The following is a 25,094-nucleotide window of genomic DNA, read 5'->3' as shown; positions in this document are numbered from 1 at the left end:
TGGTAGTTCTGTTTTTTGGAAGGAGCCTTCATACAATTTTTTGTAGTGACTACACCAATTTCCATTCCCACCAACAGTGCCAAAGAGTTGCCAAAAGGGTTTCTTTTTTCTCATGTTCACCTGTACTTGTCATCTCTTATTTTTTTGATTATTCATTTTAATGATTGGTGATGGTGAGCAACTTTTCATGTACCCATAGCCCATTTGTGTATCCTTGGTGATCTGACTTTTTAACATCTCTGGAAGCTTGTAGGATCTGTGGTATTTTGAAAATTCATGATAATAGGCCTTATAGTGGGCCCATTGTGCTAAGCAGTTAGCTTTTTCAATTCGGGAAACCTATGTCCTTCAACTCTGAGAATTAAAATACACACACACACACACACTCACACACACACACTTCATGGTTAGAGTAGCCAGTTTCTAAGATGGTGCCCACGATCCTTGCCTCCTGGCAGTCATACTGTCTGTACAGTTCTCTGTTGTCATTGGACCAGGGTTGGTCTCTGGGACCAGTAGCATACAGTAGAAGTGATAGTAATTCAGTTCGGAGATTAGAGTATAAAAGACATAGAGACTTCTGTTTGGTTGTGCTCTTTCTCTTGGATCACTTGCTTTGGGGAAAGGCAGCTACCATGTGTACAACTGTATGGGGAGGCCCATGTGGCAAGGATCTGAGGCCTCCTGCCAACAGCCAGGTAGGCTCTAAGGCTTCTGCCAATAGTCACGTGAGCGATTCACTTTGGAAGAAATCCTCCAGCCCCAGTCTAGCCTTCAGATGAGACTGTAATGCCCCAGACTGTTTGACTGCAACCTCGAGGGAGACCCTGAGTCAGAACCACCCAACTAAGCTGCTCCCAGGGATTCCTGATCCTCAGACTGGGTAAGAGAATAAGTGTTAGAAACTGCTGGGTACTTGGGATAATTTGTTATGCAGCGATCGATAACTAAAGGATGATTTTTTTCCCCTTCTGTTTTCTCTGTTTCTGCATTCAGGGGTTCCATTACTTGGATAATAGATTTCCTATAACAATTGTCAGCTTTTCTTGTGTTTCCTGTTTTCTCTTTGTCTTTCTACTTTCTGTTCTGGGATACTCCTTTAACATTAAATATCTTCTAATGTTTCTATTGAGTTTTACTTTTCTTTTTCATTTAAAAATTCTCTTTTTAAAAGATTTTATTTATTTGAAGGGCACCTGGGTGGCTCAGTGGGTTAAGCCTCTGCCTTCAGCATGGGTCATGATTTCAGGGTCCTGGGATCAAGCCCCGCATGGAGCTCTCTGCTCAGCAGGGAGGCTGCTTCCGCCTCTCTCTCTGCCTGCTTCTCTGCCTACTTGTGATCTCTGTCAAATAAATAAAATCTTTAAAAAAAAAGGCTTTATTTATTTGAGAGAACATGTGAGAGAGAGGGAGCAAAAGCAGGGGTGGGGAAGAGGGAGAAGCAGTCTCCTGGCTGATCAGGGAACCCAATATGGGACCCCATCCCAGGACCCTGGGATCATGACCAGCTGAAGGCAGACACTTAACCAACTGAGCCACCCAGCTATCCAAAAATTTGTTTTTAATTTTTTTAAGATTTTATTTATTTAACAGTGAGAAACACAGCAAGAGAGGGAACACAAGCAGGGGGAGTGGGAGAAGAGAGGGAGAAGCAGGCCTCCCACTGAGCAGGGAGCCTGATGTGGGGCTTGATCCCAGGACCCTGGGATTATGACCCAAGCCAAAGGCAGATGCTTAACAACTGAGCCACCCAGGCGCCCCCTAAAATTTTTTTTCAGAACTCTTTTAGTTTTCTTTTTTTTAAATTATTTATTTATTTGACAGAGAGAGATTACAAGTAGGCAGAGAGGCAGGCAGAGAGAGAGAGAGAGAGGAGGAAGCAGGCTCCCTGCTGAGCAGAGAGCCCGATGCGGGACTCGATCCCAGGACCTTGAGATCATGACCTGAGCCGAAGGCAGCGGCTTAACCCACTGAGCCACCCAGGTGCCCCAGAACTCTTTTAGTTTTCTGATTTTGTGTCCTTTCTTCTTTTTAAAGAGTAGTACTCATTTCTTGAGTTCTTCCATCCAAAGACCTTTTGTTTTCTCTAGAGAAGAAAACTCTGGTCTTTTGCCAGGGTGGTCTCTTGGCAATTTTGCTGCATAAAGTAGGGAAGCAGATCTGAGGAACTGACAGCTTTTTCTTCTTTTTTTTAAAGTTTTCATTTACATTCCAATTAGTTAACACAGTGTAATATTTGTTAGGTGTACAATTTAGTGATTCACCACTTTATAAATCACCTGGTGTTCTTGGTGACAGATGCACTCCTTAATCCCCATTGCCTATTTCCTCTGTCCCTCAGCACCCCTGCCCTGTGGTAATATCGATTTGTTCTCTGTAGTTCAGAGTCTTTTTCTTAGTTGGACTCTCTTTCTGCCCCTCCCCACCCACATGCTTGTTTGTTTTGTTTTTTAAATTCCACATATAAGTGAAATCATACAATATTTGTCTTTCTGAATTATTTTGCTTAACATAATTCTTTCTAGCTCCATCATGTCATTGCAAGTGGCAAGATTTCATTCTTTTTTGATGGCTGAATAATATTCCATCGTATCTCTATACTATATCTTTATTCGTTCATCAGTCGAAGGACACTATGGCTGTTTCCATAGTTGGGCTATTGTAGATAATGCTGCTCTTGTAGATAATGCTGCTCTAAACACCCACGTGCATGTATCCCTTTGGGTTAGTAACTGTATATTCTTTGGGTGTATACCTAGTAATGTGATTGCTGGAAACTGACAACTTCTTTTAATTCTTTTTTTTTTTTTTAAGATTTTATTTATTTATTTGACACACAGAGACCACAAGTAGGTAGAGAGGCAGGCAGAGAGAGAGGGGGAAGCAGACGCCCTGCTGAGCAGAGAGCCTGAAGCAGGGCTCGATCTCAGGACCCTGAGATCATGACCTGAGCCGAAGGCAGAGGCTTAGCCCACTGAGCCACCCAGGCACCCCGAAACTGACAGCTCCTTAAACTGAATTTTAACCAGTCCCACTGCCTTAATCCTCATTTCTAGATATACCTTTGTTTCTCATTGGGTGCTGCTAACCTAGGAGTCTTGGCTTTCTCCACTGTTAGCTTAAAATTTTATTGTTGTTGTTGTTTTCATCTACAACTTCTACAGTTCGTTTTTTTCCTCACCTGTTGTTTCCACCAGAACTCCACCACTGTTTAAGTCCTTAAAACAGAGCAAAACAAAAATACCCTTATAGTTGTTTCAGTGGGATTTCATGGAAAAAAGAACAGATATGTATACTTAGCCAACTCTCTTTACCTCCACCCTGATGCCTTGCCTGCCCCCACCTGTCTTTGGGACCTTCTGTGACTTATTCAACATCCTCAAAACAAGGAAAGGGGCACTGTCTTTCAATCCCTGTGGTTCTGAGATGATAATCTGTGAACAGGTGCAGTGGGAACATTAGTAGGTCATTTCCAAATTATCAGTATATTCTTATTTATCGCAGAGCTGCAGGTTTGTGTCTGAAAACCTGTCAGTGACCTTTAACTGCGCACTTTTGACTTCAGAACTGAGTGACAGGATTTAAGAGGAAGAATTTACATACATGCACCTTGAAGGTCCGAATGTGTTTATATAATACAATGCCTCTGGGCTTATATGTATAAACACACATCACGAAAATAAGCCTCCTTGCCAACCAAGACCCACCTTTGGACTGTGGATGAGTTGAGAAGCATGAAAAATGTTTAGCTTAAAGTCTGTTTAAATATTCATGACGTCTTCAAAGCAAAGCTGTTGGGAAAGACTAAGCCACCTGGAACACAGCTGTGATGGTACAATAAGGCAGCTTAAAAAAATCACATAGTGTCATGCCGGGCAGGGAAGAATATTCAGGTGACCTAGCCCAGGCCCCTGGTGCCCACTATAATAAAAACTATTTTGGACATGTCCATTGTTGGCAAGATAGATTAATACTTAGAGTATAGTACCATCTTGCCAGCTTGAAGATGTTTGTATTTGGGGTTATATAACTTATTTGGGATAACAAATTCCATTTATCTCCTACCTGTCCTTCCTCGGGTTTTCAAGATGGCAGTCAGGTGGCGTCCTCATCACTGCTCTCCCCTTGTATGCAGAGAAGACATTACTAATTAGTCTTGACCCTCGTTCTCTTTAGACCCAGATGGGAGGACTCAGAATGCTTTCTACACAGTGCTCCTTGCAGCTACTAGCAGTTGATTGGGGATGGGGTGTAGTGGCAGGCTCGCCAGATGAAACATGGAAGCCATTGCTGGTTGGTCTTTTATCACGGTCTCAGTTGAATACACATGGTTCACATTACTTTACCCAGAACCAGTCTGGGCATGGTCCCTCCAGAGCAGACGAAGATAGAATTTTCCCTTTCCTGGGCTAAAAATCACTTCAGTGATTTTGCTTCGGTTTGTGGACTATCACCTACTATGGTCATCCTGAGTTTTGGTTTTAATTCCAAGGGTTTACGCTCTTGTGCACTCGCTTTATTCAACTGAATAGCACATTTTATCCTATCACATGCCATCCTCTTTTTACTCTACAGCGGGGGTCAGCAAACTACAACCTATAGGTCAAATCCAGCTTGCCCCCATTTTTGTAAATAAAGTTTTATTGGAGGTTTATGTCCTATCCATGACTGCATTCCTACCACAAGGGCAGAGTTGAGTAGTTGCTGCAGTAACTCTCTGACCCACAATGCCAAAAATACTTACTATCTTGCCTTTTACAAAAAATCTTTCCTGACCTCGTTCTGAATGATCACACAGGGTTCTTTTGGCTCTCTGCTGTGTTTTCTTCAGGGTATATTCAGCTCTTCTGCAAACCCACTTAATTATGGTTTCACCCAGCCTACATTTATCCCTCGTACTCACAAGGCTCTCCTGAGCTGTGTTAAATGCTCATTACTATTCAGATATGCTGATAATAACACTTCCTACTATTTGTTGAGCACTTACTATAGCCCAAGCAGTGCTGAGCACTCTACGTACATTGAGTGAACAAAAGGAAACAAATGGCCTAGGGTGGTGCATTGCATAGGGTAGTTACTCAATTATGTTTAATTTTCACGACAACCTTATGAAGGTATCATGAAAGAATGGCTTACTCAGGTTAGCCAGGCTGGTAAATGGCAGAACTAGATAGAGTCCAACTCAATTTGGACTGATTCCACAACTTGTGACCTTTCCATTAAACTTTGTGGTTCCTTTCTATTACGTTTTTCCTGACTTGCCAGTCTGGTAATCTTTCAGGTAATTAGAATAAAGGGCACTATATAAATAAAATGTATAGACATGCATTGTGTAGTGTAATATCTCAGATCCTCCTAACAAACATGCGGGTTGGATATCATTCCCATTTTACAGTGGAGAAACTGAGTCTGAGAGAGTGTCATACAAGTAGTAAGCTGTTTGTCAGCACAGTTCTAAGTTAGTATGAATTAAGATCTTTACACCACACTGTTGTGATACCCAACTGTAGTATGTGGCTGTTCAGCAGTGTCTACAATACATCGTTATAGAGCACTCACTCTAAACCGGGTACTGTGCTCAACCCATGACACTTTCTTTTTACAATGAGTTCCTCTTCTAAGGAAGACTAATTGTCTAATGTTTGTTTTTAATTTGGTATACTTGTTAACAGATATTTGGGGTCACATTCTCAACTCTCCCTGAAAAAATTGCAATCCAAGTTTTTGTTTTGTTTTGTTTTAGTTTGGTTTTATTGTACTTTGAGTTCCTTGTCTGTGACATGGGAAATTAAAGATCTGTTTTGTTTTGTTTTCTTTTACATCTTACAATTTTCTGTTTCTGAAATTTCCAGCAAGAGAGTTGACATTGGGGGGTGCCTGGGTGGCTCAGTTATTTAAGCAACTGCCTTCAGCTCAGGTCATAATCCTAGAGTCCTGGCATTGAGTCCCACATCGGGCTCTTAGCTCAGCAGGGAGTCTGCTTCTCTCTCTGACCCTCTTCCCTCTCATGCTGTCTCTCACGCTCTCTCAAATAAATAAATTGAATCTTAAAAAGAGAGAGAGAGAGAGTTGGCATTGAACAGAAATGGCAAAGAGGGAGTCTGTGGGTAGGATCCAGCCTCTTGGCTTTTACACAGTGAATTGTAAGAAATTGAATTAATTAAAAAATTCTTAGATTAACAAATTTTTGAACTTCTCCTAAATAATGAGATAACTTGACCAGACAGTTTGTTGCCCCACATGGACACATGGCTAGAGCTGAGTAGAAGCTTCTCCCTTTAGACAGAGCACATGCTGGTAATCAGTCCTCAGCGTGCTGTTGTTTTCCTGACACTGAAGTCATGTCTGTTCTTTTTGTTGTGGTGGTTTTTTAAATGTTCAGTTAGGGGGCGCATGGGTGGCTCAGTGGGTTAAAGCCTCTGCCTTCGGCTCAGGTCATGGTCTCAGAGTCCTGGGATCGAGCCCCGCATCGGGCTCTCTACTCAGTGGGGAGCTTGCTTCCTCCTCTCTCTCTCTGCCTGCCTCTCTGCCTACTTGTAATCTCTGCCTTTCAAATGAATAAATAAAATCTTTAAAAAAAATAAATAAATGTTCAGTTAGCCACTGCAGAATACATCGTTAGTTTTTGATGTCGTGTTCAGTGATTCATTAGTTACAAATAAGTCGCAGTGCTCTTCACAACACACTCCCTCCTCAATACCCGTCACCATGGCATGTCAGTTCTATTTAAAATGTCCCATTTTAGGGGCACTTGGGTGGCCCAGTCAGTTAAGCATCCAAGTCTTGATTTTGGCTCAGGTCATGATCTCAGGGTTGTGAGATCAAGCCCCTCTTGGACTGAGTACAGAGTCTGCTTGTCCCTCTCCCTCCTCCTCTGCCCCCCTTCCTGTTCATGCATGCTTTCTCTTTCTGAAATAAATAAAAATCTTCTTTTAAAAAAAGGTTTCAGGGGTGCCTGGGTGGCTCAGTGGGTTAAGCCTCTGCCTTCGGCTCAGGTCATGATCTCAGGTTCCTGGGATCGAGCCCGTCGGGCTCTCTGCTCAGCAGAGAGCCCGCTTCCCCCTCTCTCTCTGCCTGCCTCTCTGCCTACTTGTGATCTTCCTCTCTGTCAAATAAACAAATAAAATCTTAAAAAAAAAAAGGTTTCATTTTAATCATTTACTTTGCCCTCTGATCTTTGTAGACAGTTGAATTTGTAACTTCATTCAATCAAGCAGGAGAGATTTCAGCTGGGTATAAAAAAGAATATCATCTACAAGGTGAAATGTGTTTTAGAAGCTTGATTGAACTGAATTGATAGAAAACCTTCACTTCCTGATACTGTGTATTTTTTTTTTAAGATTTTATTTATTTATTTGACAGAGAGAGAGATCACAAGTAGGCAGAGAGTCAGGCAGAGAGAGCGGGGAAGCAGGCTCTGCTCAGCAGGGATGCTGAGGCAGATGTGGGGCTCGATCCCAGGGCCCTGAGATCATGACCCGAGCCGAAGGCAGTGGCTTAATCCACTGAGCCACCCAGGCGCCCCTGATACTGTGTATTTTGAAGGAATTTATTTTTACATCTGAATAGGACATTTGAAAGGAAAGTTACTTTTAATCTATACACATATGCAACTATAGTCTGTGATGTCTACCTATTTATTGAGGGCATAATATTATCTTTGTAAAGTTACAGGGGAACCATGATTGTGTTCAGATCCCAGCTAGGCATGCTGAGATGCCCCTAGTACCTTGGACAGCACCATCCCCACTTCAGCACAATTGTAATTCTTTTGCAGGGGAACTACTGTATTTAGCTGACTTAAATTCCAGCCAACTCTGAACTCTTCCTTTTTAAATGATAGTCACTCTTATAAAGGGAAACAATAAATGAGAGAATGGGTAACTACCAAAACGTCTGTTCTTCAGGACGGTTTAATTATTTCCTTTTTATACATTTTTTATTTATTTACTGCTTGTTTTAAAGGACTGAACGGTGGTAGGGTTTTTTTTTGTTGTTTGTTTGTTTTTGTTTTTTTCCTCCATATTAAAAGTTACAAAGTATTTGCTTTTTGTTTTCTGAACTACTGTTTCAGTAGTGCCTGGAACATAGGGAGTGATCTGTAATGCTCATAGAGTGAATGTGTTCTTCTCCTATGGTAACATTTAGACTTGCTTATCTCACTCACAAAAGGCATGGTGCTAATGGGAAAGAGGAATAGTGTTTGATCCCCTTCTGGAAAGTTTATGATTATTTTTTAAGATTTTATTTATTTGACAGACAGAGACCACAAGTAGGCAGAGAGGGAGTGGGAAGCAGGAAGCAGGCTCCCTGCTGAGCAGAGAACCCGATTTGGGGCTCGATTCCAGGACCCTGGGATCATGACCTGAGCTGAAGGTAGAGGCTTTAGTCCACTGAGCCACCCAGGTGCCCACCCTTTTTATGTGCTTTCTGAAATCGGCTACATTACCTCTCCCTGCCAGCTTTGTTCACTGGAATGAGTGATATAAGAAAATCAGATTCTAGCATCTTACCCCACTCCCAACACGTGTGCGCGTGTGCGCACACACACACACACACACACACTGAAATTCAAAGTGTACTTCCCACAAAAGACACAGCACATGTCATCAACACCAAAGTCATTCCTGAGTATAGGTCCTTGCTCAAACTCCACATTTCACAACTCATTCTTTGGCAGTAAACTGGCAGCACTTAGATCTTGTGAGGCCAAGCAGAAATCTCCTTCCCCAACCACACTACTCCACATTAATATCATTTCTCCTTCAAGCTCTTAGCACTTACTCTCTGTACTACTCACTTGGCAGGTAATCATGCACATCTCTTGTTCTGTTATTTAAATCTGGTATTTAACCTTTCCTGTGTTGGTTTCTTTACTTCTCTTCTGGATCATATGCAAATCAAGTATAAGGAAAGGTGCATATTAGTGTGGTTCCCTGAGCATAGCAAATCTGTTTCTTACTTTATCCTAGAGGTATGCTTTGAGGCAAATTTGGGTCCAGTTAGCTTATTTATGAGGTGATCCCCTTGTAAGTTAGGTGAAGGAGTAGGAAAGTGATATAGGCAAGAGAAGAAAGACAGGCAAAAGGATGTGGTAGGGAGTGGGTTATCCCAATGGGCAACTGCACCATACTGCTGGGGACCCTCTGAGATAGCACGGTGCAGCAGAAATATAATTCAATCCACAAATGCCAGCCACATTAAAAAGAGAAACTGATGATATATATATATATAAAATTTAACTCAGTGTATCCACAGCAGCACTTAAGTATATAATCAGTGTAAAATACTGTGTGTTGATTGATTGAAAAATCTATGGATTCCAGCCATGGCAGCCTTTTCGCCATAGTTTTGCTGTCAGCATTAAGGACTTTCATATGTGGTTGTACAGGTTGAGCCCTGCATAACTCTAGGGGGCAGCACTTACCTAGACTTCATAGACTGAGATATGCGTGGTACCCTTAAAGTTGTGCAGTGCCCAACCTGCATAACCCCTCATGCGAGGGCTGTCAGCCTGTTACCTATTGACCATAACTATGCTCATCACTTTGGGGAGAAGAATAGAAGATTGTTAGAGCAGATATATTCACTTGGGCTCAGCTCTGATATTCTGTCTTTTAAGGGTCACTGAACACTTCAAGCACCTGACACTGTTTCTTCGCAAGCCAGCGTCATAACTAATCAGTGGAAGCCAGCACTTCCAGAGCCCTACAATCACTCTGAAGGAGTCAGCTTCACACCCACAGCTAATTTTAGCATGCAGTCTGCAGAGGTACCAAGGAGTCTCTGCCAAGCACCCTTACAGACATAGCTTGGAATTAAATCACCCAAACTGGGTCTGGGAGGTGGGATGGAGCAAAGTCTGTGACCCAGAGCTTCCTCCCCAGTGGTAGGTTTCCCCACTGCCTCTTGCCCAGACCTCCCTTTCTCTGCTGGGTTTCCTCACCCACAAGGTATCTGGCTGCAAGTCTCCAAACTCTAGAGTTGCTGCTCTAGAGTTGTGAGCTCTAGAGTTGCTTGCTAGAGTTGTTTGCTCAGTTGTTGTTCCTCTGTGGTGGGTAACAGGCCATACAAAGAGAATCAAATTGGTCTGATTGGTAGCATCTAGGGAAAAAAAATAGTCAAAGCATTGTGCAGGGAGGAAGTCATGGAATTAGTTGAATACGGAATTGGAAAGCAAATCAGAAGTCAAGCATTCCAGCCATCTCCTGTTACAAGCAGGAGAATCAGAGGTTGAGGAGCTTTTCAGGGTCACACGGTAGGTTAAGTGGCTAATATTCCATTGTGTATATGGTCCACATCTTTTTTACGCAATTGTCTATTGAAGGGCATCTTGGCTTTTTCCACATTTAAAAAACCAGTTAGATTTTTATCATTTGCATCTGAAACCACATGACAAGTAAGCTAGCTTTGAAGCACCAATGGAACAACCTATAGATTACTTTATACCTTCAGTATCTCTAATGGTGGGATGTTCACCCTCCTCTAAGCTCAGGGAGGGCGATGTCTCTCCAGTTTTCCAGTTTGATGGGATAAACGTTGATGAGCCTAAACTTAATGTAGTGATTTTATTTTCTGGCCAATGAGTAGTTGATACAACTCAGGTGAATGAGGCCCAGGGGGAAATTTGCTATCTGGATGCTAGGGTAGGTTTTCCTCTTGGGTGCAAAGAGGTACATTTCTGTTTCCTGTCTTTGTACATGGCTGTGTGGGGATGTGATGGCTGGATCTGCAGCAATCAGCTTGAGGCCATGAGGAGACAAATCTGAGGATAGGAGCTGGCATGCCAGTGGTGGTAAAGCAGAGAGATTGAAAAAGCCCGTGTCCTTGGTGTTTTTATTGAACTACTAAACTTCGTTATTTCCGGACTTTTAAAAATGTGAGACATATTATTTTTTGACCACTTTTCATTTGCTGTTGTTACTTGTAGCCAAAACCAACTTGACTGAAGTTAGTTTTTAAAATGTATTTTTAAGTAGAAAAGAGAAGTGAGAACTTTGAATTTACAGGGAAGACCAATATGTAAAATAATTTTATAGGGAGTTATGATAACTAAAAATGTTCCCAGACATTGTCAAATGTTCTTTAGGCTGATAGAGTTGTCCCTAGTGGGGTGAGAACCACTAAACTAGCATTAGTTCCTTCTCAGCTGTTTTGTAACAGTAGATTTGCTATATTGTTGGGATGGTCTTGAGATGTTCTTAAAGACAAAGAGTTATAGAAAATAACAGGACATGGAGAGGATGTGGAGAAATTGGAGCTCTTGAATGTGGCTGTGGGGAATGAAACATGGTGCAGCCACTGTGGAAGACAATTTGATGTTTCTTTACAAAGTTAAACATAGATGGGCACCCTGAATGGCTCAGTCAGTTTAAGCATCTGCCTTCGGCTCAGGTCATGATCCCCTGGATCCTGGGATCGAGCACCACATCGGGCTCGCTGCTCAGCAGAGAGCCTGCTTCTCCCTTCCACTCTGTAATCTTTAAAAAAAAAAAAAAAATTAAAAAGTTAAATCTAGAATTACCCAGTGATTCAGCAGTTCCATTCCTAGGTATGACTCCCCAAGAGTTAAAAGCAGGGACTCAAACAGATCTTTCTATTCTGATGTTCATAACATTATTTGCCATAAGTAAAAGGTGGAAGCTACCCAAGTGTCCACTGACAGATGAATGGATAAGCAAAATGTGGCATATCCTTACCATAGAATATTACTCAGCTGTAAAAAGGGGTGAAGTTCGGACATAGGCCACAATAAGTGAATTTCATTGTGCACCTTGAAAACCTTAAGCTACATGAAAGAAGCCAGACACAAAAGGACAAATATTACATGATTCCATTTACAGCAGCCTCCTTCCCTCAGTCACAGGTTTGCTTTCTGTGGTTTCAGTTACCTGTGGCCCCCTGTGGCCTGGAAGCAGGAGATTCTCCTCCTCCCATACCATCAGAAGGTCAGGGTAGCCTGACGCTGAGTCACCATGCCCGGGTCACGCACCTCACTCCACCTCATCACGCGGGCATGTTACCCTCTCACAGCATCCCAGGAAGAAGGGTGAGTTCAGTTGAGTCACAAAGTTCGAGAGAGAGCGAGACCACATTCAGAGGACTCTTTATTACAGCGTGTTGTTACACTTGTTTAATTTTATTACCCGTTATTGTGGTTAATCTCTTACTATGCCTAATTTATAAATTAAATTTTATCACAGGTATGTATGTATGTATAGGGAAAAAAAACATATATAGGGTCTGATAATATCTGTGGTGTCAGGCATCCCCTAGGGGTCTTGAAACAGATCTCCCATGGATAAGGGGGGACTACTATATATGAAATCTCTAGAACAGGCAAATTCATAGAAACAGAAAGTAGAGTAAAGGTTACCAGAGGCTGGCAGAGAGGAGAACGGGGAGTTACTGCTAATGGGTATAGAACTTCTATTTGGGGTGATGAAAATTTTTGAAAATAGGTAGTGGTATTGGTTGCACAACATTGCAAGTGTAATTAATGCCATCAGATTGCATGTTCACATCTGGTTACAATAGCAATCTTTATGTTTTCTCTATGTGTTTTACAGAACATACACATATAAATATATAAATATCTATTAAAATTTGTTTTTATTTTACAGATACAATTATAATACATTCCTACAATAAAGAAAAAAAATTTTTAAAAACCCAGATGAGTTCAAGTCATCAACTTTTGTCAAGTTCTGTAGTGTTCGGTACAGTGTGTCACCAGGATTCTCTGGTACATGATAGAACACTGTGGGGGAGGGAAGGAGTAGGTGGGACTCAGGGACGCCTGCTGTGTTCTGGCCATCAAGATTGGAGTCTGTGGACTTCCGAGACATCCATGCTGTAGTTAGCGGTTCTGTCCAATATTTGCCGTGTATCAGGCGCTGTGCGAAGGTCTTTATACAGGTCACCTCATTGAGCTCTCGGGACAGCTCTGAAGAGTAAGTGCTCATATTGCCCCATTCTATGTGTGAATAAACTGAGGCTCAGAGAAAGGGGTAGAGCCAGTATTCGTAGAAACCCAGAGAGTTGGGACCATACGAGTCCCACGCATTTAGCCACAGGACCCTGTTTTCTGTTGCCCAAATCCCTCTTTTGGAATAAAAAGCCCATTTTGAACAAAATGAAGCTGTTAGTGGCTTCAAAGCAACTGTGGTCTTTCTGACTTCATGTTTTGTTTTGTTTTGTTTTTTTAATCACATTTCACAGAAGGATGTATTTTATCTGTTTTCCACCGAACAACATCCGTTAGATCAGGAAGGAGGCCACAGCCCGTGGGCTTTCTGGCAAGTGGGCTAGGGTTCTCCTGAGATATGAGGTTACTGTTTCCTGCTGGGCTTTAGATGGCAGTGTCTAAATTTTCCTGTCTATCTCTGAGCCTTATTGAGGGTAGGTTATGGCACTTGATAGTTTAATCTGTGTAGTCTCTAGACAAAACATGTCTCCACTTGCCTGCCAGGAAAATGTTAATTTATTCTGCTTCTGGATCTAGAGAGGTAATGAGGTAAATGAAAATGCACTGCGTGTGTGTGTGTGTGTGTGTGTGTGTATGCGCGCACACACATGTGTATTGGTTTGTACATGAGGATCTGTGTGAAGAGAAGCAAGTGAGTCTTAAATCTAGACATTTTTAGTGGAAGATTCTTGAGTCTTCTCTAAGGCTTGCAACCCTCCTTTCCCTGACATTGTATGTAGAACTTTGTGTCTGTGGTATGATTTTGTTTTTGGAGGGTGCACAATATAGTGTTCCTCAGAATGTCATCAGGGTTTTGGAGAATGTCAGTCTGTAATTTTGCGATGCCTGTTACCTGGCACGTCTTTCTTTTTGAAGAGCCACAATCATCTTAGGTACGAGTGGCACTTGATATTTAAGAAGCACCTTTATTAGGTAAGGGGCTGGATGCAGAAAGCACTAGTGGAAATTATTATTTCGAGCTTGCTAAATTTGAAGCTTGGGGGAAAAAAGAAACGAGCCAGATTGAAATAAACTTTGGCAAAAGGAGCCCGAGGACACCAATCTGCTCCTTTAACCATCAACTCCTCCTTCCCGTTCGTTCCCCGCCTTCTGTTCTGCTGCTGTAGCCCCTGCCCACCTTCTGTGCTACCGGCCTGGAACCAGCATGGGGAAATGGAAAAACCAGACATTTCCACATTTATTCGCCTGGCACATAGTAGGAATTCAACAAATGGTAGCTTAAAAAAGCAGACCCATCCAAATCTCTGTGAAATGGTAATTTGTTTGAGACACAGAATAAGGAGAGATTCCTGTTCTCTTAGAACCTAGGGGAGCCCGTAGACAGGCTCAGAGATTACACATTCATGGCAAATGGGAAACCGTCTGAATGTGAGTTTCTGTACTTAAAAATGAAACCAAATATAATTTGCTGCGTATTGACCACATGCCTTGTTCCATATACGATCCTTCATGTACATTATCTCCACTAAGCATCACAGCCATCCCGGACCTTGGTACTCTCTAAACTATGTTAGAGAACATAGAGTTCTTTGAGAGACGCAAGAAGTTACGATTTCGGGCCTGCTGTTCCCCCGATGCCGTGCCCTTCATGTGAACCTAGCATTTCCTCATTTGACCAGGAAAAGACTTACTGTGTGAGGAAGACTGTGAACCGAATGTTAACAAATGGGGTGTCTATCCAGTGAATGTGCCTGTCTGTAATTCACTTCGAATTGAGCAGTCTTTCTCAAACGTCACTACATATACAAATCATGGGGGACTCTTGTTAAAATAGAGATTCGGATTCAGCAATGGGTGAAACCAGGGTGGAGTCCAAGCTCACATTTCTAACCACTTCCCAGGTGTTGCTTGCTGCTGATCTCAGACATTTTGAGTAGCCAGGGAATACAGCATTAGGTTTATAAAGGACTTGCTCATATGTGATCTCATCTGCTCCTCACCCAAGCCCTGTGAAGTAACCATTATTATTTCTACCTTTGAGATGAGGAAACAGAGTCTGATTAGAAACAGCATACATTTTCAAGGGTGAGCCATTTCTAGGGACACAATAGCAAGAAGACAGATACAGCTCTTATTTAAAGAAATTGAAAATCCATGAAGGAAGACTGTGCATAAATAAATGTGAAAGTTCTGAGCGCCTCAGTGGATGGATGAATGGCTTGAGCTCTGGGTGTTGTCATTTCTCCCAGGACGAAGAGAGACAGGCTTGGGGCAGGGGAAGATCATGCATTCTTTCTTGGACATTGTGACATCCTGGTGTAGCTGCCTGGTAGTCAGTTCTGGGTCTGGAGTTGAGGAGAGAGATCCAGGGTGAGGAGAGTAGAGTAGAAAGTTTGAGAACCACCAGTGCAAAGGTGGTAACTAAAGTTCTAGAAGATTAGATTCAGGATACAGAAGAACATGATGGAGAAGAATTAAAGAATGAAGAGTCTATAACACGCTCCTTGCTTATGTGTCTGGCCAACGGTTATGGGTTGGCAGAGGAAGAAGAGCCCATTAAAAAAAAAAAAGACAAAAAACAAGAAGCATCTGCCTAGGAGGTAGGAAGATAGGCACAGGAACCAAGGGAAGAGAGACCTTCAAGGAAGTGGTTTATCATGATGATGGGATGAGGCAGTATCATGTGCATCCTGATGTCATGTACCAAGGAGGACACAACATCTCCTCTGTGATATTCCTGCCCCCAAATGCATATACAGAGTCCAGTCGTAAGGAGACACCAGACATACCCAGATGGAGGGACGTTCTACAGAACTGGGCTGTACTTTCCACAAATACTTGCATCTTGAAAGACTAAGGCAGACTAAGGAACTGTTCCAGATAAAAGGAGACTAAAAAGACATGACAACTAAATGCAATATGTGGTTTTAGATTTGATCTTAGATCAGAAAAAAGTCACTCTAAAAGCCGTTATAGGAACAGCTTACAAAATTTTATTGCATTTTTAAAAGATTTATTTATTTTAGAGAGAGAGCATGTGTGAGGGCACAAGTGGGGGGAGGGGCAGAAGGAGAGAATCTTCAAGTAGACTCTGCACTGAGTGCAGAACCAGAAGCTGGGCTCAATCTCACGACCTATGAGATCATGACCTGGGCTGAAACCAAGAGATGCTTAACCACTAGCCACCCTGGTGCCACAATTTACAAAATTTAAAATGGTCTCTTAGGTAAGAGTTGGTATAGACTGAATGTTCGAGTCCCCCCTAAATTCACTTGTTAGGTTCTACCACCCAGTGTGATGGTATTTGGAAGCAAGGCCTTTGGGAGGTGATTAGGTCATGAAGGTGGAACCCTCTTGAATGGGATTCGTGCCCTTATAAAGGAGGCGTCAGAGACCTCCCTCGCTCCCACCCCTCATTTGAGGACATGGTAAGAAGACAGCAATCTAAGAACCAGGAAGTGGCCTTTTTCAGGCACTGGATTTGCAGGCATCTTGATCTTGGACTTCCTAGCATCTAAAACAATGAGGAATAAATTTCTATTGTTTACAAGCAACCCGGTCTCTCTCTCTCTTTTCTTAAAGGTTTTATTTATTTGACAGAGATCACAAGTAGACAGACAGGCAGGCAGAGTTGTTGGGAGGTAGGCTCCCTGCCGAGCAGAGAGCCCAATGTGGGCCTCGATCCCAGGACCCTGGGATCATGACCTGAGCCAAAGCCAGACGCTTTAACCCACTGAGCCAGCCAGGTGCCCCTTTATGGTAGTCTCTTAAAGCAGCCTGATCATACTAAGACAGTAGTGTTGCATCAATATTATTTTTCTAGAATCTGATAATTGTGCTATGATGATGTAAGATCTTTTTTTTTTTTTTAAGATTTTATTTATTTATTTGACAGAGAGAGATCACAAGTAGGCAGAGAGGCAGGCAGAAAGAGAGGGGAGGAAGCAGGCTCCCTGCCAAGCAGAGAGCCGGATGCGGGACTCGATCCCAGGACCCTGAGATCATGACCCGAGCCGAAGGCAGAGGCTCAACCCACTGAGCCACCCAGGTGCCCCTTTATGGTAGTCTCTTAAAGCAGCCTGATCAGACTAAGACAGTAGTGTTGCGTCAATATTATTTTTCTAGAATCTGATAATTGTGCTATGATGATATAAGATCTTTGTTTCTTTAACAAAGAAAGATCTTTGTTCTTAGGAAACATGAAGTATTTAGGAGTAAAGCATTGTGATATTTGCAACTTACATTTCCATGGCCCAGAAAAAAAGGGATAAACACATAAGGCAGGAAAAGATTAATCAGAGAATCTGGGTTAACAAGACATGGGTATTCACTTTATTATTCTTACAACTTTTCTATAGAAACAGTTCAAATTAAAATGTAAAAAAAGGAAGCACTAGAATACATATTGAGTTCTATGGAGAGGTCAGGGAACATAAGGGCCAAAAGTGTCCCTTGGATTTAGCCACATGGACTTAATCTTGAATTCATGGCATTTAAATTCTAGAAGGAAACTCATAAATGAATATATAATTACAAATTGGAATAGGGATTGGAAAAAAAAAGAATAGGGTGTGATGTGAGGGCATGGCATACATGTAATTAGTGCTTTGGTCAAACCAAGATATGAAGAAGGTCACTAGAGGGAGAGGTGAGGTCCAGGTGGATGCAGAATCAAGGAGGGTTTGGGAGAGGTTGTATTTGCACAGGATATGGAATGATGGGCAGAGGTTCCCAGAGAGGTGGAGTATGCACGTTTTATATAGGGGGAGCAAGGTTGGGCACTGAGAAATCTGGTGTGTGTAGGGCATGGAGTGTGGGGGAGGAGAGTAAGTAATGAGAGAGGCAGCTTGAGAAGGCAGGTAGGGGGTAGATCTAGAAGAACCTTGTTTTCCAGGCTGAGCACCTTGACCTTTGCCAGAAGAGATTATACCTCTCGTCTGGTGTCTCAGCCAAAAGATGGCTTCCAAACCTTCTCTCCACATAAGAAAATGTTCTACTAAATGCACCCAGGTACTCAAGCTGGAAGCCAGTGTACCCTTCTTGCCACCCACCTCCCGCAGGAGGACAGGACATACCCAAACGTCAGCAAGCCCGTCACTTCTACCTTCTAAATACGTGTCTGTTTACAGTTCTCAACCTCTGCTGTAGTGCTCCTCCATTCATTGGACAACACAATATTTAACTGTATGTCAACCCCCTTCTCCAAAATTATTAAATGTCAAGATCCTTAACATGACCTGTTGGGCCCTATATATTCTGGCTTCTGTCTCCTCTCCAGTTCTGCTTTGTCCCATCCTTCCTTGTCTTGCTTGACTCAGCTCCAAACAGTTAAGTTTATTGGGTTTTCCATCCTCTGATGGGGCAAGGCTCTATTCTGACTCTGGTCTTTGTTCTTTCTTTCTTTTCCCTCAGCCTTGGATCTCTTTTCCTCACCCTGATCCTTTACCTGGTTTACCTTTCTGTGAGTTCGTTAGGGCGGCCATGACAAAGTACCACAGCTTGGGTGACTTAAAAAACAAATGACTTTTCTTATACTTCTAGAAGTGCGAGATCAAGGTGTCAGCAGGGTTGGTTTTTTCCAAGGCCTTGGCTTTCTCCATTGTGTCCTCCTATGGTCTCCCTCGGGGTGTGTCTATCTAAATTTCCTTTTATAAGAATACCAGGCCTATTGGGATAGGGCCCATCCTAATGACTTCATTTTAACTTAACTACCTCTTTCAAGACTCTGTCTCTATACAGTTACATTCTGAGGTCCTCGGGATAAGGGCTTCAAAATATGAGCTTTGGGGAGATACAATTCAGCCCATAACTACTCTTCTCAATGTTTCGTTTGTTTGTTTGTTTTTAAAGATTTTATTTATATATTTGACAGAGATCACAAGTAGGCAGAGAGGCAGGCAGAGAGAGAGAGAGAGGGAAACAGGCTTCCTGCTGAGCAGAGAACCCGATGCAGGGCTCTATCCCAGGACCCCGGAATCATGACCTGAGCAGAAGGCAGAGGCTTTAACCCACTGAGCTACCCAGATGCCCCTACTCTTCTCAGTGTTTAGGTTGCAGGCTCAATGTTGCTTCCTGAGGTACTCTATTCCAAATTAGATTTCTGTTGTTTTTGTATATAGCACCCAGCTTGGTTTTTTTTCCCCTCTAATGACCATTCCATTTTGTAGTTGCGTATTCATTTATGGGTCTCCACCTAGAATTTAAGTGCCATGAATTCAAGGTCCACACCTTTTCTGGTCACTGGTATATCCCTGGTGTCTAGCACAGTTCCTGGCCCATAATAAGCAGTCAGTGCAAAATTGTTGAATGAGTAAATTAATGAAAAGTCCAGAGACTGCACAGGATCTAGCGAGTTTGTGTCTAGTTAAACTGAGACCAAAACCATTGCAAAGAGAGATGATTCTTATCCATGTTTACAGATGTGCAGAACAAGTGATTTCACACCAGCCCTTGGCATCCCCCACTGCAGCCTTTTGGCATGAAATGTGCAAACGGTGGCTGGAAATTGATTCAAGCTCAGAGGTAGGGAGCTGGGGAGAACACATTTATAAAATTATTGCTGATATATGCCGTGACATAGCCCAGCATGACACCATGGGCCAGTGTATGACCAAAACTAATGACATTGGGCTTTTTGCTTAAAAAGATAAGAAAATTCAGCCTTAAGTAGGGACTCAGAACAAATTTCATTCTTGTTCAATTGTTTTTAGCTGTTTGGATTTAAACTTGATTTGAATTTGTTTTCTAGGTGAGTCCATTTAAAAAATTTAATATTTGGTAAGGTTTAGTATATCAGTGCAGTTTTCCTCTAGCTTGTGGTTCAGTCTCTGGGAGATCCCTGAGTCTCAGGCAAGATCATAAATTCCAAGAATCGTCATGCTAGAAGGTTCTAGAGAATTCTATTATTCAGTCCTCTGCTAGCAAAAGGTTGTTTGATTTGTCCAGGCAGACTGGTCATTTATTTTTATTTATTTAGTAAACACGTATTGAGTGTTTACTCTGTGCTAAGCACCACGGGTTAACAAAGAATAATAAGATATAACATCCACCCTCAAAGTTGCTCCTCGAGGGCGTGGGCCAAATCTCAGTCTTGTTTTCTCTTATGTGGTGTCTGGTTCACTGCACAGTGGTATTTGTCATTTTTGGTGCCCAGCGTCAGACTCTCCATCTTATCTTTGGAAAATATCCCATTATATGAGTCTTAGTGGGAGGCAGGGCCCTTTTCCCATTAGAGGAGCTCCAACGATGAGGTCCTTGCTATCCCTGTGTCCTCTGCAGCTCACATGTGAGATGTGACCCAGACTTGGCCAATCAGATGCACACACGTACGACTTAGAAATGGAGTCTTAGAAATGGAGTGGAGGATTTTGGAGATGGCAGGAGCAGCAGTGGGCTTCTGGAGGCCAGTGATGGTGGCCGTGTCAGCACTGAGTGCACTCAGTACCCAAGAGAGGAGGGGCAGAGGTCTGAGCTATAGCCTGCCCCCAGTTCAGTGGCTGCTGCAGTCCTGTCCTCTCTGATTGGCTCTTGTCACCCGGGTTTGGCGTGGCCATGACTGTTGGCCACCCTACCTTTCTTCCTGTCCATGTGCCAGGCCTGGCTCTCCAGGCTTCCTGTTGGTTCTGCTAGCTCCCCATCATCCCCAGAATGCTTCAAGGAGCCAGGGTTGGTTTCTGTTGATTGCAGCTAGGAAACCTGACTTGTGTAACTCTTGCTTCACCAACCCAGGAACAGCAGTAACTTCCTCACTCTTCCATAATTCACTTCAATTTTTATTCTGAACTCCCCATAATATTGGATCGCAAATACTCGATCTTAGTCAATTCAGGATTTCTTCTCCCCACCCATCTTTCTTTAAGATACCATCTAAAAGTAATTTTTAATATTATAAAAGCACAGAAAGGTGAATAATGGAGAAAATGCCAGAGATAATCCCAGCTACTCTATTCAACAACTGGTACTCGTACCTTCATGTTCTCTGTGTGTGATAATGCAAACCATTCCCTATGCTGGTTAAAATATTTTAAATTAGTATTACTGGATCAACATTTTGCTTATGATTTCTAGCATTTATTATTATTATTATTTACTCTGTTATAAAAGTTTATTTTAAAAGTTTACATGTTAAAAAGTTAAAGCTATGGGAGAGCAGAAACAATAGTACCATGAACACTGGTATACCACTCCCTTCCGGATTGATTATTAACATTTTGCTGGATTTGCTTTCTCTCTCTTGTGTACCTGTATGTTTTGCCTGCTGAATTATTTGGAAAACAATTTGCAGAAATTAGGGTATTTCATCTCTTGGTAGTTCATTATGCATTTTCCTAAGTAAAAGGACTATCTCTGACATAATTGCAATACCACTATCACAATTAAGAAAATTAACAATAATTTCATAATCTCAGCTAAAATCTAATCCATATTCCAAATTCCCCAGTTGTCCCAACACTGTCTCTTAGAGGTGGGTTCCGAGAGCATCTTTTCTTTTTGAAGTTGCCAGAGGCTTAAATAATACCTGAGTATTGGAGGTTATCAGGGGCTGAGGCATACATGCAGTCCTGTGGGAAGAGATGTGTAAGACTATTTCATGCGCCTGGATCCTTGCTATGTCCCCCTTGGGTTCTTGCTGGTTTCTTGGATGAACCACTCAGAGCACAGATCCCCAGTACTCTGATTTCTTACTGGGATCTTTCTTATAGTGCCCCCTAGTAAGGCTAGAGGGCAGGTCTCCCCAATACCCAAACTTCCTTCTCTGCTTTCTTTTTTCATCTTGTCTTGAAGGCAGGAAACCCTGGTCTGGCTCTTTGTGTTTCTTTTTCCTTTGACCCAACTCCCTTCAAGGTTCAGTCTTTTGACATTTAAAAGCCTTTTTTTTTTTTTTTTTTTTTTCTGTTTTCAGGGTCTGACCAGGGTCTGACCCCCCTGAATAGAGAATGGTCATGGGATAACAGGACATACTGGTGGAAGGAGAAAAGAGCATCACTTCATCTTTCAGAATATTATCCTGGCTTGTTTGTTCTGTGCAGACATTAGCACATGTATTTAGCTGCTATGCCCCAGGAGGTCCATACTGGTGGTTAAAACATTAAGATACTTCTGACCTGGACCACTAATCCCGTCATCCTATAAGACAAGTTTTGCTGGTGCCTATTTTCTTCATGTTTCTACTATGTATATTTTTAGATCTTTATGAATGTAATTAATGTGGTGATAAACTAATACCATACAGTGACAAGCAGCCACTGTCCTAAACAACCCTCCCCCCACCTTTTACCCCTCCCCCCTCCCCCCAGCAGTCCAGTCCCTCCCCCCAGACACTTCAGACCTTCAGCAGTCAGTGGGTGAACACCCAGAAAAGCAGGGCGCCTTCAGGACCCTGTCTAAATCCATTCTGCTTGGTCAGTACCAAGACTTCCAGCCTGTTTTGAATATTCCCGTGGAGAAAATATAAATTGGATCATATCACCTTCCTACTTAAAACCCTTCATCGGCTTCCTGTTTCACTTGGAATTAAGTTCCAGCTGCTCCACAGGGCACACAGGCATTAGAAGGTCTGGCTCTCGCTTTCCTCATTAGCTTCTGCTCTTAGAGTTTCCCCACCTGCTTCCTATCCCGCTCCTGCTGCTCATGTTCTAGCCCAACTGAACCCATTTGTTCCCTAAAGATCCCATGCCCTTTTTGGATTCTGGGTCTTCTCACAGTTCTTCTGCCTGGAGAGGCCTCACTAATGACTGCCAACCTTTAGGTCTTAGGTTAAAATATCCTTTCTTCTGGGAAGTGGTCCGTGAAACTTCTTGGTCCAGGCTCCGGCTTCCTGTAGCTCTTTGAACTTTTCTTACGGTAGAACTTATAACAATTTCTTATTATTTCTGCTATCTTTCCACAAGACTCTGAGTTCCAGAAGGTTAGCCCCCATTGCTTACATAGCATTTTACCCCAACTGCCTAGCCTGGTACTAAATAGACATTGGAAGAAATAATAAAGTTTATACATTCATAAATGTGTATGTGTATATATTTACTCACATACAAGTATGAGAGAGTGAGCAGATGAGAACCAGAAAGGGGATGATTTGGAATACGGCAAAAAATGTAATGATGTCACTCAAGGGTGCAAATGGGAACACTTGGTGTTTGTGTGTAGAGAACTCAAAATCTAGTAGCCTGGTGAAAAGAGGTTAGAGAGCTGATACGGACTGGGGCAGGAGATTGTTTTACCAATAATTCGTACTGTAGGTTCATTATCATGGCATTTTAAGGCCTCTTTTTTATTTTTTTAAGATTTTATTTATTTGACAGAGGTCACAAGTAGGCAGAGAAGCAGGCAGAGAGAGCGAGGGAGAAGCAGGCTCCCCTCTGAGCAGAGAGCCCAATGTGGGACTAGATCCCAGGACCCTGGGATCGTGGCCTGAGCTGAAGGCAGAGGCTTTAATCCACTGAGCTACCCAGGCGCCCCTTAAGGCCTCTTATAAATAAAAGTCTAGTGGGATGCCTGGGTGGCTCAGTTGGTTCAGCATCCAACTCTTCGTTTCTGCTCAGGTCATGGTCCTGCAGGTTGTAAGATTGAACCCTGTAGGCCCCGTGCTCGGCAGGGAGTCTGCTTAAGATTCCCTCTGCACTTCCCCCTGCTTACGTGCTTGCCCTCTCTGAAAATCAATCAATCAATCTTTAAAAAAAAAAAAAAAAAAGAAGTAAGGACACCTGGTTGGCTCAGAAGGTTGAGCGTCTGCCTTTGGCTGGAGTAGTGATCCTGAGGTCCTGGGACCCAGCCCTGTGTCGGGCTTCCTGCTCAGCCAGGAGTCTGCTTCTCCCTCCCGTCTTCCCTCCCACCCCTGCCCATGCTCTCTCTCAAATAAATAAAATCTTTAAAAATACATTAAAAAAAATAAAAGTCTAGAGAAAACCTGGGTTGCCAGTACCTGCCAGTGTGAAGGAAGCAAGAAATTAAGTGTGGGAAATCTGCCCACCAGGCTTGTGAGCTCATTAACAGAGCAAAGAGAATCCTTTCTTGTCACTGCTGGGAAGCAAGGCATTCAAGATTAATGTTTGATCCTATGGCCATTAGAAACATAATAATGAGGCTGCACCCCAAAACGTTTTTCCACCTGTGAGAGCTTCCTGCCTACCATACACACTAACTCCTCACCCTGCCAAGTCCCATCTGTTTCATAAACGTTGGCCAGCCTGCCATGAGTAATGGCCGCTCCGTCACTTAGGGGACAAGTGTTCCATTTGCGCCGCAGTCATGGGGAGTTTGCATGGAGGTGTCATCTACTTCCGGCCAGCCAACAAAGCAGTCACTGGAGGCGGAGCTAGTCCAGGCAAGGTCTCCCAAGACAGGCAGTGACTGAACCGCCAGGGCCTGGCATAGAAGTTCGCTTCTCAAGGAGCAAGTTTTCATTTGTGCCATAATATATAGGAAGCCTTGTTTATTTATTCATTGTTTGCTCCTTTACCCCCCACTGTCGTGATAGCGAGCCTAAATTCCAGCAAGGAATGAGCATGGTGGGTGATGAGTTATGAGGGAAGAGAGATGAATCAGATTGGAGTCAGTGTCCCATCTAAAGGAGTCAGGTGCTTTTCAGCTCCAGCCAATTGTTTCTCTGGGATAGATTTTTTTTTTTTTTTTAAGATTTTACTTATTTGTCAGAGAGAGAGAGAGAGTACACAAGCAGAAGAAGTGGCAGACAGAAGGAGAAGCAGCCTCCCTGCTGAGCAAGGAGCCCTGTATGGGGCTCGGGCCCAGGATCCTGGGATCTGACCTGAGCCAAAGGCAGATGTTTAACCAACTGAGCCACCCAGACATCCCTCTGGGATAGATTTATAATACTGCTTTCCAGGCATTCCATTTTCCCTCCTGCAGTGGTTCTTCCTGCAAGGGAATGATATATCCTCTCCCCGTTGACTGGTTTTAGCTAATGAAATGGGGGTGGAAGAGGCGTGTGTCACTTCTGGGTGAAAGCCATAAGCTTGGTTTGTTGTGTCTCCTTTTCCTTCGGCCTCAGTGACTGTCAGTATTCCAGATGGAGCTTGGGGAGAGGCAGGGTGCAGAGCCACAGCCTCCCTAGATGGAAATGGAGTTTAAGTGAGAAAACAGTTTGAGATTTTGGCCTTGTTTTTGTGGCATTGCTCACCTATCCTAACTATATATGTAGTATTCCAAA

At 42.8% G+C, this 25,094-nt stretch overlaps 1 protein-coding gene across 12 annotated transcripts in view; it reads left to right on the top strand.

The window, feature by feature from the left end:
* Positions 1-25,094, top strand: part of SUDS3 (SDS3 homolog, SIN3A corepressor complex component) — a 215,599-nt gene that overhangs the window by 42,801 nt on the left and 147,704 nt on the right. The window contains exon 12 of one of the 12 annotated variants that reach the window (XR_014302955.1): positions 11,888-12,049. The exons of 8 other annotated variants lie outside the window; for them this stretch is intronic. Coding sequence is in view for 3 of the 4 variants with exons in the window: in XM_082699795.1 (XP_082555921.1) it covers positions 1,825-1,942 (118 nt within the window). In the remaining variant the exon portion in view is untranslated. Of the gene's footprint in view, positions 1-1,824; positions 1,958-11,887; positions 12,050-21,830; positions 21,853-25,094 lie in introns of those variants that run through there. 3 more of the 12 variants (XM_082699792.1, XM_082699798.1, XM_082699795.1) reach the window with 3 other exon arrangements.

This window comes from Mustela nivalis (genome assembly GCF_964662115.1).
Source record: "Mustela nivalis genome assembly, chromosome: 14".
NCBI lineage: Eukaryota > Metazoa > Chordata > Mammalia > Carnivora > Mustelidae > Mustela > Mustela nivalis.
The sequence above is the reverse complement of the archived record's forward strand: the minus strand, read 5'-3'. Positions and strand labels throughout refer to the sequence as shown.